This window comes from Centruroides vittatus, unplaced genomic scaffold (genome assembly GCF_030686945.1).
Source record: "Centruroides vittatus isolate TY-2023 unplaced genomic scaffold, ASM3068694v2 contig_679, whole genome shotgun sequence".
Lineage (NCBI taxonomy): Eukaryota > Metazoa > Arthropoda > Arachnida > Scorpiones > Buthidae > Centruroides > Centruroides vittatus.
The window spans coordinates 18355-32048 of NW_027122425.1; the positions used below are offsets into that span (position 1 = coordinate 18355).

At 38.7% G+C, this 13694-nt stretch overlaps 1 protein-coding gene across 1 annotated transcript in view; it reads left to right on the forward strand.

Annotated features, from left to right (window-relative positions):
* The first annotated feature begins 3890 nt into the window (after positions 1 to 3890).
* The window catches only part of LOC136980093 (cytochrome P450 4V2-like), a 47796-nt gene continuing 37992 nt past the window's right edge, over positions 3891 to 13694 (forward strand). The window contains exon 1 of the mRNA XM_067276132.1: positions 3891 to 4058. Coding sequence (XP_067132233.1) covers positions 3903 to 4058 — 156 coding nt within the window. The 5' untranslated portion in view covers positions 3891 to 3902. The remainder of the gene's footprint in view (positions 4059 to 13694) is intronic.

The window sequence follows — 13694 nt, forward strand, 5'->3', positions numbered from 1 at the left end:
GAGAATATACTTCGACTCGGACGTCTTTCCTGGCGGAGCGACAGGTGGGCGGCAGGATTGGCTTGTCGGCGGAGGCTTCGGCGTCTCGACTTGGCCTTCGAGTCGGATACGGTGTCGCCGGGCAGTTCGTCTTCTTCGGACGTCAGCTCCCCGTTCTTAGAGATCTCCCCCCTATTTATACTCTAAGTCCCTTCCGCCACGATCACCAATCGCGAGGGAGGATGATGACTTGAATTCCGTGACTCAGGTCGGATCCTGAGAAGGAGGGAAGTGAGTTTGACGGCGGAAGATTGTACATCCTTCGAAACTTGATCGTTATCGCGGATCTCGATCGTTATCTCCCGAGAGGACTTCGAAATAATTAAAATTTAACATTGGACCGGCCTAATACGGGTCTCACAGTATTGTTCATAAACTTGCCAAAATTATCATTTATATAAAATAATTGATGTTCGTCTATCGAATAAAACTAATCAGAAATTTTTTGTAAAGCGTACAACGAACAATAAATGTCGTGTTATATACGGCACACGGGAGTGGTTTTTCTGTGACTTACAATTTTAAATATATGACTCGATTTGAAGCGGCTAAGAAACCAAGAAATTATTTTCCTGTTTTACTTCATTCGAATAGATTTTTCGGACTAGCCGATGTAATAAATAAATAAATTTTTTCATAATTAATTTAAGAAACTATTATAGTACAATTTTAAATATAATTTTTAAACATGCAACAATCTTTGTGTTATATTTATGATAAAAAATAAGATACAGATCGATTCTAAGCGCGAAATATCGCAATTTGAAAAAAATCTTTATTAAATTATGAAACATAATGAAATAAATAATTGATTACGAAAATACTGTTATAAACGTTATTGTTTATTAAAATAATAAACAGAACATTAACATAATTTTTAAATATTATTTTAAACGCTTGTAAATATCAAAATATTTAAAAAATTTTATTACAAGTTTTTATTAAAGGAATAAAGTATTTAATTTTTCTAATTTTATTCTATTTTTCCTTAAATTTATATTTGAACAGCTTTTTGAAAATGTTTTCTCTGTCCATACTGAAGAGCAATTTCGAAAAATTGATAACAGGCATGAACGCTTTTGTCGTCACAGGTCTTCTCAAAGGTCAAAAAATTCTAGACAAATCTTTAAGAAGTCAATAAAATTAACACCAAACATTTTAAAATTATTCGACACTTTAAATAATTTTTAATTTTCGGATTTGTTCAATTAATTAAAATAAATAAAATCATATAAGAATTTTTGTTTTAATTTAATAAAGATTTATAAATTTTAAGTTTTCGAAAGTATTTTTCTTATATAATACTTCAAAAATTTTATTGCTGTAGGAGTATGCAGAACCGTCTGAATCAGTTGATCTTAAAAAACAATCGAATTATCGTAGTTACTCACGTATATGACAAAGTTTTTATATGTTTTTTACTGCATCAAAAAGCTACGTTGTCCAATACGCCCTATCAAACTATTCTTTGCATTTTTGCTATAATTTTTGTGAACCGTGTAGAGTTTATGAGCAAGGTGCTATGTATGTCAAGAGAAACGTCGCTTTCAGAGATTGTACGAAAATAGCTGGTCACATAGCAATGATTATAAGTGTAGTGATTTTATATTTGTTAAATTGGTATTTTTAATTAATATTTGCACATTTTGAATCAATAAAAATAAAGTTTTTCCAATTATGCTCATTATAATTTTTAGGTTTTTTTACTTGCGTGGACAATTCAGGAGATTCCTTTGTTTGTATTTGACCTTAGGTCATACATGTGTTAAATTAATTCAGTTTCCTATTATGACTTATACACAATTTTCGCCATATATCGTGATATGCTTTTGAAATGATATAAATATTTTATAGTGCAAAGTAATTTTATGGTATATTATATATTGGTAAATGAACAATGCTAAGAATTTTTTTGTCATAAAAATGCAGTATATCATATGTAATGCACAAACGTACAGAAACAATTTTACTAGTAAAAAATATAACAATAACATTTTCATAATTATTGGATATTATTTATGACATCAGGATGTACAGTATGTTAAAAACATTACTAAAGTGAAATATGTGCATTGGTAGTTTAAAACGATTAAATTAATTTAATAAAAAAATTCCATTAAAAACAATTAAGCGTTAATCGTGTTTCAGTAAAAGTAATTACCTAATTACTAAAATAAATCGTAACTTGCAGTAAAAACACATTAATATCTAATGTTTTTTCATGAAAATTCACAAATTTTTAAATATTTGACAAGCTTTACGTGTGCCATCTTTGTAATGAAATTTTAAAACTAAAGACTTTCCTAAATTATTTATTTATCTGTTTATACATTATGATATAAATTTTGTGTGTTTGCATTAAGAAGTGAAATATTTATACAATTATTTTTAAAGCCTCTCTTTTTATTAAACAAAAAAATATGCTATGTATAAAGTTAATATCTAAAAATAAAAAAAATGTTACTTTTCATATGTCTCATAAAATTATTAATATTTATAATTGTGTATTTTCACAAATTTTGAATTATGTTGAAATATCTAAATTTTTTATTTAAAACACAAAAAATAACAACAGAATTAACATATTATATACATTGGTGCCATTTCGAGATCAGAATAGTACCTATCTTTTACATATTCAAATAATATATTTAATATATTATACAGAAAAATAAATTTAACTTATTTATATATTACAAGATAATAATTAAAAGTTATTATCTGTGTTTTTTTATATTTATAACTTATTATTAATTTCACAATAATAAATTCATTTATTATTCTAATATATTTAAATTTAAATGTCATAAATATCTAAACAATAAAAAATGAATTTATTTACTGAAATCATGCTTTTTAAATGATGGAAAACATTTAATAAATTTTAAATTATTTTTAATTTCTTAAATAGCTTCTACATCATAGGAATGTCACAGAAATAGAATGGTGTCCATCTTACCTGTTGCAGGTGTTTCTGCGGTCACATGACTTGCCACCAGTCTTCAGAAACACGTGTTTTTGTTTACAATGTCATATTTTGGAAATTAATTAACAGAATTGAAACAGAAATGTGTAAAATTGCGGAAAGCGATGCAGTACAAATATATAAAGGCATAAATTAGTACAAAAACTAACAAAATAATAATAAAATTTACAAAAGTCATACAAAAGTACGCTTGTATACATTGCATGTATGATTAAAAAACATTAACCAGAAATCATAAAAACTATAACCAAAATATATAATGAAGTAAATAAATCTGTGGATATTACAAAAATTATCAAAAAGATTAAAGAAACAGAGAGGAAAACGAACATTTACCTCAGTACTAACATGACCTTAAATAATTTAAGCCATGGGTTTATTTAAAAAATCGAAAATGACAAATTTATTTTAAAGTAAAATCAAAAAATTTTACCATGTAAAATAAAAAACAGAAGAACATAACCGCAAAAATGCATACATCTAAGATGTATAGTTCAAAAAAAAAAAAAAAAATTGTTATTATAGCCTTTACTCTTAGCCAACAGAAAATTCTGCAATTTCAGCATTTCTCCTCGAGACTCAGCTGGCAAAAAATTCTGCCAGGGGTATTATATAAGGAATAAGAATAAATTTTAATAAGATAAACTTGATTTTGTAATAAAAGTAAATTAAGTAAATGAGCATTAAATTTACTTTTTACATGTAGCTAAATCTTTTACTGTAATTTACTTTTTACATGTAGCTAATTTAATTTACATGTACCTAAATCTGAATTTATTCTTATTACAAGTGTATGATAACTTTGATAAAATTACATACTTTCATAACTTTACATTTCTATTAATAATTTTTTTATGAAGGTTATCACACATCTGCGATGACTTTATGCTGGTGTTTATATGAACTGGGAAGAAACAAAGAAATACAATCCAGAGTTCAAGAGGAAATGGATTCAGTATTTGTTAGTGATTTTCGACGCCCTATTTCAAAAGAAGACTTGGACAAATTAATTTATTTAGAGTGTGTAATTAAGGTGAGAAACTTCAAACTAATGCATTTTATACTAATTTCTCCTATTAAATATACACAGGTGTGGCTGGTATAATACCGTAATTAGGTTTCGAAAAAGTGCCATGTTATTAAAATCCATGCTATCCAAAAGAACAGAGTATTTATAAAACATTAAGTTAAATGTACAAAAGTGTATTATTGTTTTCTGTTACTAAGCGTTTATTAAAGCGGTTTGTTCATGTGTTTTTTTAAAGCAATCATTCATGTAGAATAAATAATTTAATAACAGCTATAATTAAAATTAGCGTATGATGCTTTTATATTTAGTGTATTTGAACGAGAGCGTTTTTTCACAATGTATTGGCATCTTTCGAGCTTTCTGTACATCTGAATTTGAAATATCACCAAAGTTTTTATTTTTTAATATTTGAATTATAATTGTTAAAAAATGACAAAAATATAAATATTATGTTATTAATTAAAACATTGTTCTTGCGGCTCAAATTCAGCCAAGCACAGAGTTATTTTTTTTCTAAATTTCTGTTTAGAATCCAGAATTGTTTGAGTTTATAACAGTTCGAGTACCGAGATACCGCTGTATTTCATTTGTGATTATTATGAATGATTGCTTAACCATTAACCCTTCTAGTACCTGCTGAATAAATTTATGTCGTGTGCTTGGTGGGTTTAGAAGACCCTCAAATAAAACACTACATTATATGGCCTGTAAAAAAATTGAAATATTACGTTATTATATATATATAATAGATTTATATAAACATATTGAAAATTAAAACAATTTATTATTTACGTAAACTATTTATTCACACGACTACATAATAAAAAACATTAACTCTTTCTGTCATAACGAACATAAAAAGTATTTTTCTTTGGAAATCATGAAATAATATAATATAATCATATTCTAAGTATTTTGCCTTAATTTTAATTGCACATAATATAATTATGTGTTAAGGCATTAAAATTAATCTCTTCAGTTAAAACTTGAAACCGAGAATTCAGGCATTTTTCACATAGTAATTTTTCATGATCCATGCAAACAGGTCTGAAACAATTTTTACAGATTCCCAGCCGCTGTCTAAACGTTTATCTACTGACAGCGTGAACGTGTTAAAAATCAAACAAACATAAAAATTAAAATTTTTTACAAAAAATATTACTTCCACTACACTAACAACAACGAGGAAACTATCAGGCACATCCTCACCAGCCCTTACCCTTCAGATGACCCACAGCAGGATGACACTACATAAGTGGTTATCCACAGTTATACGTTCACTCCACCTAAAACAGACAATCACCTACTTCACCTACATCGAGTTTTCGAACGCCATTCATTCTCTCACCTATAACAAAAACCTAGATCTTGACAACATAACCACAAACATGATAAAACACGTGTTTGTGGCCAATACTACAGCATTTGTAATTCTGTTCACTATCTGCTTAAACTGGTTTTTTCCTACTCAGTGGAAAAATGCTAGTGTCAAATTGATTCCCAAATTCACCAGTGCTAACACTAACAAACAAAATTCAGATCATTCTGCCTTCTCCCAACTCTGGGAAAAGTGTTAGATGGTGTAATGATTAATACAAACACTTGGCATCTACACAAATGTAGAGCCCTGCATCAGAGTCTGTTTTGCTTTTTTTGAAAACAAAAGTACAGCAGATGCCATCGACCAGGTCGTTAGTTACATCTACCAGGCTAAACAAAACGATCGGCATACCGTAATTATTATTCTTGACTTTAGAGGCAGCTTTGATCACGCTTGGTAGCTTTCTATCTCGCACACATAAAACTCATCACTGCTCTCAAAATCATTACAAACTTCTTCAGTCCTATCTTAGCAGCAGAAGTATGGGTTGTTTGATACAACACAAAATAATCATTGTCATATCTATCACTCGATGCTGTCTCTGGGATCTAGGTCTGGTCCTGGTATTAGGCTGGTCCAATGTTAAATTTTAATTATTTCGAAGCCCTCTCGGGAGATAACGATCGCGATCCACGATAACAATCAGGTTCGAAGGATGTACAATCTTCCGCCGTCAAACTCACTTCCCTCCTTCTCAGGATCCGACCTGAGTCACGGAACTCAAGTCATCATCCTCGATCGCGATTGGTGATCGGGGCGGAAGGGACTTAGAGTATAAATAGGGGGGAGATCTCTAAGAACGGGGAGCTGACGTCCGAAGTAGACGACCTGCCCGGCGACATCGTATCCGACTCGAAAGCCAAGTCGAGACGCCGAAGCCTCAGCCGCCAAGCCTATCCTGCCGCCCACCTGTCGCTCCGCCAGGAAAACGCCCGAGTCCGACTCCACTCCTCGACCTAAATCGATCACCGAGAGGTATGAATCCCCTAACAATTGTGAGCTCTCTCTCTCCCGCGATTAGGGACGGGATGCGTAGCGTTTCTGTAGTAGTTCCTATGTTCCAATAAACCATTATCTGTGTTGTCCTGTTATACGGATATTGCCTTCCTTTATCGACGACTCCACACACACTCCTCCACTCGACCTGACAAGTAACTGACCGATCCCGACAAGTCGGGATATCGCGCAAAATTAGCCATCCTTGACAGTGGGGCGGGTCTTGCCGACCTATTCGCCGAGAACAAGGAGGTCCGACTTCCGTCCTACCTCCCGGCGTTTCCCACAAATTGGTTTACAGGAGTGGGGTTCGATAAAGGAGAAAAAGGGCCATATTCGAATTCGGGACTTAAAAATAAATTGCGATAATGGAACCCAATCCCCAACCCGCGGCAGGGCCTGCTAACCCAGCGGATCCGCCACCGCTCCCAAATCCAGGACCGAACCCTCTGACGTTAGGCGGTCTAGGCGGGATAATCCCGTTGCTGCCTGTATTCTCAGGAGACCCGCAAGGCTCCCGTGTAACGGATTTTTTTGATTCGTTAGCGGATATCATGAAGGTTGCAGCATGGTCGAAAGCGCAAATGCTAGCAGTAGCGAAGTTAAAACTAGCGGGAATAGCCCGAGAATTCGTACGAAAGGATCGGCGAATTAAGGAAGTCGACGATTTCGACGAATTTAAGCGACTTATGCTCCAGCGTTTCGATAGAGTGCCTCTCACTTTTCGATTAAATCGGTTTTATTCCTGCGTGCAAAGACGGGATGAAGATGTCCAAGCGTATGCCGCACGGTTGCAAGCGCTAGCGACGGAGATAGAAATCACCCCGGAACCCGGTGCGGATGCGGCTGAAACCGCTATCATACAGCGTGTGCAAAGAAAAGAGTTGGACGAACGCCTAAAGGTCCAATTTTTGAACGGAATCACGCCGCGGATCCAACAAAGGGTAATGAGTCACGCCCCAAAAACCTTTGACGAGGCCTTAGATGCCGCAATTAACGAGGAAACAATTGAGGAACTCACCGCGCGTTCACGCGGAAACTTGCGGACAATTAACCTGCGCTCAACCGAACATCCCCCGTTAGACGATTTAACGCAATTAACAAAGACGCTGGAAGAACTTAAAGGTAGAGTGGACGGGCTCACTCGAGGTACAACTCCACGCAATTATAGAACCCCCTCGGGAAGACGAAGCGATCGGGGCAGTTTCCGGAACTCCACCTATGCTAGGACACCTACCCGGCAAAATGACTATCGGCCGACTACTTCCCGACGCCGGTTCGATCAGTCGAATGTTCGAGCTACCCTTAACTCCGATAGGAACAGGAACTCGCCCTCTCCCTCAGCTATTAACGAAGGCGAGCGTGCGACACCGCCTCCGCCTCGAAACTATTCGCCTGCGAGACGGGAAACCGGTAACGAACAAAATAGGGTCCGATTTCGATCCCAATCACCGGAGAACTCTCAGTCCAAATGGAGGGGCAGAGTACGAAGCGTTGACGGGCGACGATATCGATCGCACCCTCGAAGGAACCCTTATCCTACGGCTAGGATTCGGCCGCGAACCCAGAGAAGGCGAAATCAGCAATCAGAAAACCCCTTGAAAGCAAGGAACCGAACCCCGTCGCCTCTGGCCTCCATAACTTCCTTTCCGGCGCAAAGCGACGCCATCTTTGAGTGTTTTATCGGAGGAAATCCGGCCACAGTTCAAATAGATACGGGAGCGAAAGTGTCTCTCTTAGCCAAATCTTTTGCTAATTCAATGATAGAGAGGGTAGATATCGATAGCGATAAGGAAACCGATTTAAGAAGCGCGACGGGCCATTCTATACAAACCTACGGTATCATGAGCCCTACCTTCGAAATCGGTCGATTACAATTTCCCTACACTTGTTGTTTGGTAGATATGGATGTTACTTGCCCATGCGATGGTATTATCGGTCGGGATATGATTACTGATAAGGGCTTTATTATTGATTTAAAGGGAGGAGAATTAACAATTCCCCCTCAGACCGTAATACCCTTTATAACCTCCCCTAGAGCTAGCGACCGAAGAGAACGGGAACAGTTTAGCGATATAGATCGGGAGAAAATCCCCGACCATAGGAGAATTCAAAAAAAAGCGGAGGATAGAGAGGACGCCCAAAGGAAGTGTAGTAGAAAGAGACAATTTACATTCTCAGGTGAGCGAGAACGATGGAAGGGACATCGTGTTAGTGGAAACCTGTCGGCTTCCCCCTTTAACCGACAATATAGTCACCGCCACTATTAGAGGGACCAGAGGGATAGGAAAAGTAGGAGTAATAGAGTCGATCCCCTTCTCTCAGGAAGGAATATCGGGAGCCGATGTGTTAGTTGCCCCTAATAAGAAGGGACAGGTACCCATTCGGATTTGCAACACTACTCGTAAGACTATTAAATTAGAAAAGGGTACAAAGGTCGGAAACTTTTTCGAAGCAGAGGAAGAGACCGACCCAGTGAGAGTCAGAAAGGAAGGGAAAACGGCGACAATGTCGAAAGCTGAGTTCAGCCAGCTTTTTGATTGGAGTAATATCCCGGAAGAAGAGAAACAGGCTCTTCTAAACTTACTATACAAATACCGACATGTTTTTGCTATAGATGACTATGATTTGGGCTATTGCGATATTGTACAACATAAAATCGATACTGGAGACGCCGCGCCTATATACTCGCCGCCCTATCGAATCCCTTACGCTCAACGGCAACAATTAAATGAGATTATAGACGAACTCTTAGCTCATAATATTATCGAACATTCCACTTCTCCGTGGAGTTCGGCCGCAATTTTAGTTAAGAAGAAATTGGGCGGGGTCCGATTAGTCATAGATTATCGTAAGCTTAATAAAATTACGAAGGTAGACCCTTATCCCCTTCCTTTAGTGCATGAGTCTCTTAGTCTAATGGGACAAGCGACCTATTTTTCGACAATGGACACTATTTCGGGATTTTGGCAACTTAGCGTGTGCGATAAGGAAAAGACTGCTTTCTCCACCATTGATGGTCATTATCAATGGAACAGATGTCCCATGGGGCTTCGTAATAGCCCTGCGGCATTCGAAAGAGCTATGGACTTTGTCCTTCATGGTCTAAAGGGAAAGACCTGCCTCGTCTACATGGACGACATTTTAACTTTTAGCTCTGACTTCGCTAGTCACCTCAAACGATTGGAACAAATCTTTCAGAGGTTAGGAGAAGCGGGAATTAAATTAAAACCGAAAAAATGCCACTTCCTGCAGCGCCAGATAAAGTTTCTAGGACACGAGATCTCCGCGCAGGGTATAAAACCCGACGCCGATAAAATACAATGCGTATTAGATTTCCCAAAACCGGAAAATGAGCGGGACGTTCGATCCTTTTTAGGTCTAACAGGGTATTATCGACGACATGTAGACGCTTATGCGAAAATCGCTAAGCCCTTAACAGATTTATTAAAGAAAGATACGCCATTCGAATGGGGACCAACCCAACAGGAGAGCTTTGAAACCTTAAAGACAATTTTAACGTCAGCCCCTGTATTAAAGTCCCCTGACTTTACTAAACCCTTTATCTTGGCTACCGATGCCTCCAACACGGCCTTAGGAGCGATTCTAGCACAAGAGGAAAATGGTAGGGAGAAACCCATAGCATACGCAAGCCGGCTGCTGAGAAAGCCCGAACTAAACTATAGCACCACGGAAAAGGAGTGCTTAGCCACTGTGTGGGCTGTGAAGTACTTTAAACCCTATCTATACGGACGCAAATTTACGATCATAACCGATCATCGCCCCCTACGATGGTTACTCGATTGCAAAGATTCCACGACCAATTCTAGGCTATCGCGATGGATCATTTTCCTCCAGGAATTTAATTTTGATGTTGTTCATAAGGCAGGCAATTCTCACAAAAATGCTGACGCCCTTAGTCGTATACCCATCCGACAAATATCGGAGGTTGAACCTATTTTCTCCGTGAGCCAATTAGCCGCGGAACAGCAACGCGATAAGCGGTGGAAGTCTCTGTTGCAACTTTTACAAGACGGAGTTACCACCGGAAGTTATAACAATCTCGAGGTAGAGGAATTTTATATTAACGAAGTCGGTGCTCTATGCCATAAAGGAACCGACAAGCGACACACGGATTGGTGGGAACAAATCGTCGTTCCCGTACAATTAAAGGAATATATTCTCTCTACATTCCATGATAATCCAATAGCCGGACACTTGGGAGAACAGAAAATGCGAACAAAAATCGCTAAGTCCTTCTATTGGCCTGAAATGGCAAAGGAAATACGCAATTATTGTCAGAGTTGTCAAAGCTGCGCAAAACATCGTCGACGAGGACGACGCACACAAGCTGAATTACAATTGTTCTCTCCTCTTTCTTACGTGTTCGAACGAACCGCGATGGACATTATCGGACCACTTCCTCTTACCACTTGCGGGAACAAGTACATATTAGTATTTGTTGATCATTTTAGTCGATATGCGGAAGCGATCCCACTACCGGATGTTAGTAGTAAAACAATAGCGAAGGCTTTCGTCACGAATGTCGTATTACGCCATTCGACGCCGACGCACCTACTCACAGACCGAGCGCCTAATTTAATTTCCAAGATGTTTACAGAAGTATGCAAACTGTTACAAATAAAACGCCTTCTTACCACAGCATACCACCCCGCCTGTAACGGCGTAGTCGAGCGATTTAATAAAACCTTAGTTGATATTTTATCGCACTATGTAGCTAGCGATCAACGCGATTGGGACGAATGGATTCCCTACGCTTTATTTGCCTATAATACCTCTATACACGCATCGACCAACGAAAGTCCTTTCTTCCTTTTGTACGGACGGGACCCTACATACCCATTTGAATTGGTGACCAGTCCTATCACGAGAGTCTATGATGTTGAGGAAAATTTTGCTTCCGAATTAACCCAACGCATGAAACATGCGCACCAGACCGCACGTCAACACTCCGAACACGCGGCAGAGCTAAGGCAAGAAAGACATCGAAAACAAAATAAGCCTCCCCAATATAAATTAGGCGATAGAGTACTGTTAAAGGAAGTCGTCACCCCGCGAGAGAGTCGGAAAATCCCACTTTACCGATCTGTTCCCGATTCCTCGGACCTATAACCATGAATTAATTGCCATTACGTATAGTCTTTAGGACCCGTTATTTTTGGATACCATAGTACAGTATCAGCTAACAGCCACGCCAACGGGATGTCGACTTATCCAACGTGCACCACCATTCGCACATTACAACCCACTCAAATTCCAGCCATCTACTCCTCAACCGAGGACCAACTCTTCCTTCCTCCTAGCACTTTATCAACATTCTATCAACACTTACCTGTGATTTCCGTCAACCATCGCCATCTAATATCCAGTAATATCCCATCAACGTACGAACCGACAACAACTGAACAAAGGAAATAACACACCCACGTGTTTCCTCGAACTACAACCTTTGTCTTCGACCTCCAGACCTCCAACCAATCACCGATGTTTACTGCTAATTACAACAGGCATCCGTCCACCGACGTCGACGAATTACCATTGTATCAATCCGATACTACCAGACAACAGAACGACCCATGTTAACTCAGCCTATGTTTTGTATATCCTATTACTGTATCGCGATCAACTCTGTACCGCTTTATAATATGTATCTATATATGTATCGTTATAGATGTATCTGTAAAATACGTACGAATTATTTCTCAACGATCTGAGAGAGAGCACCCTTCATAAAAGCGAACACCCGCGACAGTCAATAAAATCAAACTGGTCCCGTTTAGGACCAAGTTCGATTTCGAAAGTCCGAGGCAGTGTGAGACACGTATTAGGCCTGTCCAATGTTAAATTTTAATTATTTCGAAGCCCTCTCGGGAGATAACGATCGCGATCCACGATAACAATCAGGTTCGAAGGATGTACAATCTTCCGCCGTCAAACTCACTTCCCTCCTTCTCAGGATCCGACCTGAGTCACGGAACTCAAGTCATCATCCTCGATCGCGATTGGTGATCGGGGCGGAAGGGACTTAGAGTATAAATAGGGGGGAGATCTCTAAGAACGGGGAGCTGACGTCCGAAGTAGACGACCTGCCCGGCGACATCGTATCCGACTCGAAAGCCAAGTCGAGACGCCGAAGCCTCAGCCGCCAAGCCTATCCTGCCGCCCACCTGTCGCTCCGCCAGGAAAACGCCCGAGTCCGACTCCACTCCTCGATCAAAATCGATCACCGAGAGGTATGAATCCCCTAACAATTGTGAGCTCTCTCTCTCCCGCGATTAGGGACGGGATGCGTAGCGTTTCTGTAGTAGTTCCTATGTTCCAATAAACCATTATCTGTGTTGTCCTGTTATACGGATATTGCCTTCCTTTATCGACGACTCCACACACACTCCTCCACTCGACCTGACAAGTAACTGACCGATCCCGACATGGTCGCTATCCGCGCAAAATCAGCCATCCTTGACAGCTGGGCGCGAGTCCCCCTTGCTGACCCTAATTCGCCCGAGAACAAGGAGGTTCCGACTCCGTCCTAATCCTCCCGCGTTTACCCACATATGGGTGTTGATACAAACACAAAATAAACATTGTTCATATCTATCACTTCCGATGCTGTCCTCTGGGATGCTAGGTTCTGGTCCTGGTTTCCTGGCAACATAAGCGCCATAACTCTATTCTGGCACGTTAGGCGTCACTCTGCCTCCTGGCTGCCTCATATCAGGCTGATGCGGACGACACAATTATCCTAGCGTCACACAGGAACAGTGAATCCTTTACAGGACCTATGCCAACCGACATGGTCTCAATTCAACATTCTTTAGTGGAGCATTGAGCATAGGCAATCACATTAACACACATCAAATGCGAAAGCATGACAGTTGGTAGGAAACTGCGCTACTTCTGCAGAGAAGCTTACCCTTCGATTAGGTGCTTACAGAATAAAGCAAACAACAAAATTAAATTACTTAGTCGTTATTGCTTGTATGATGAGACTTAAACTTCACACCTCACACTCGAAAATACATTTATGCCAATGGCAGTAAAATAATGGCACTAGCGCTCTTTATTTATTATTGATTAGGAATACTTGGGATATTAACCTCTATAACACTAATAAGCTTATTTACAGGCGGTGCAGTTATAGCCAGCACTTGTCTTATGCCATTTCGGACACTGGAGCCACTGTGGCTGCAGTCTATAACCATAGATATACTGTTATCTGTCAAAAGATTGCAGCTAAATCC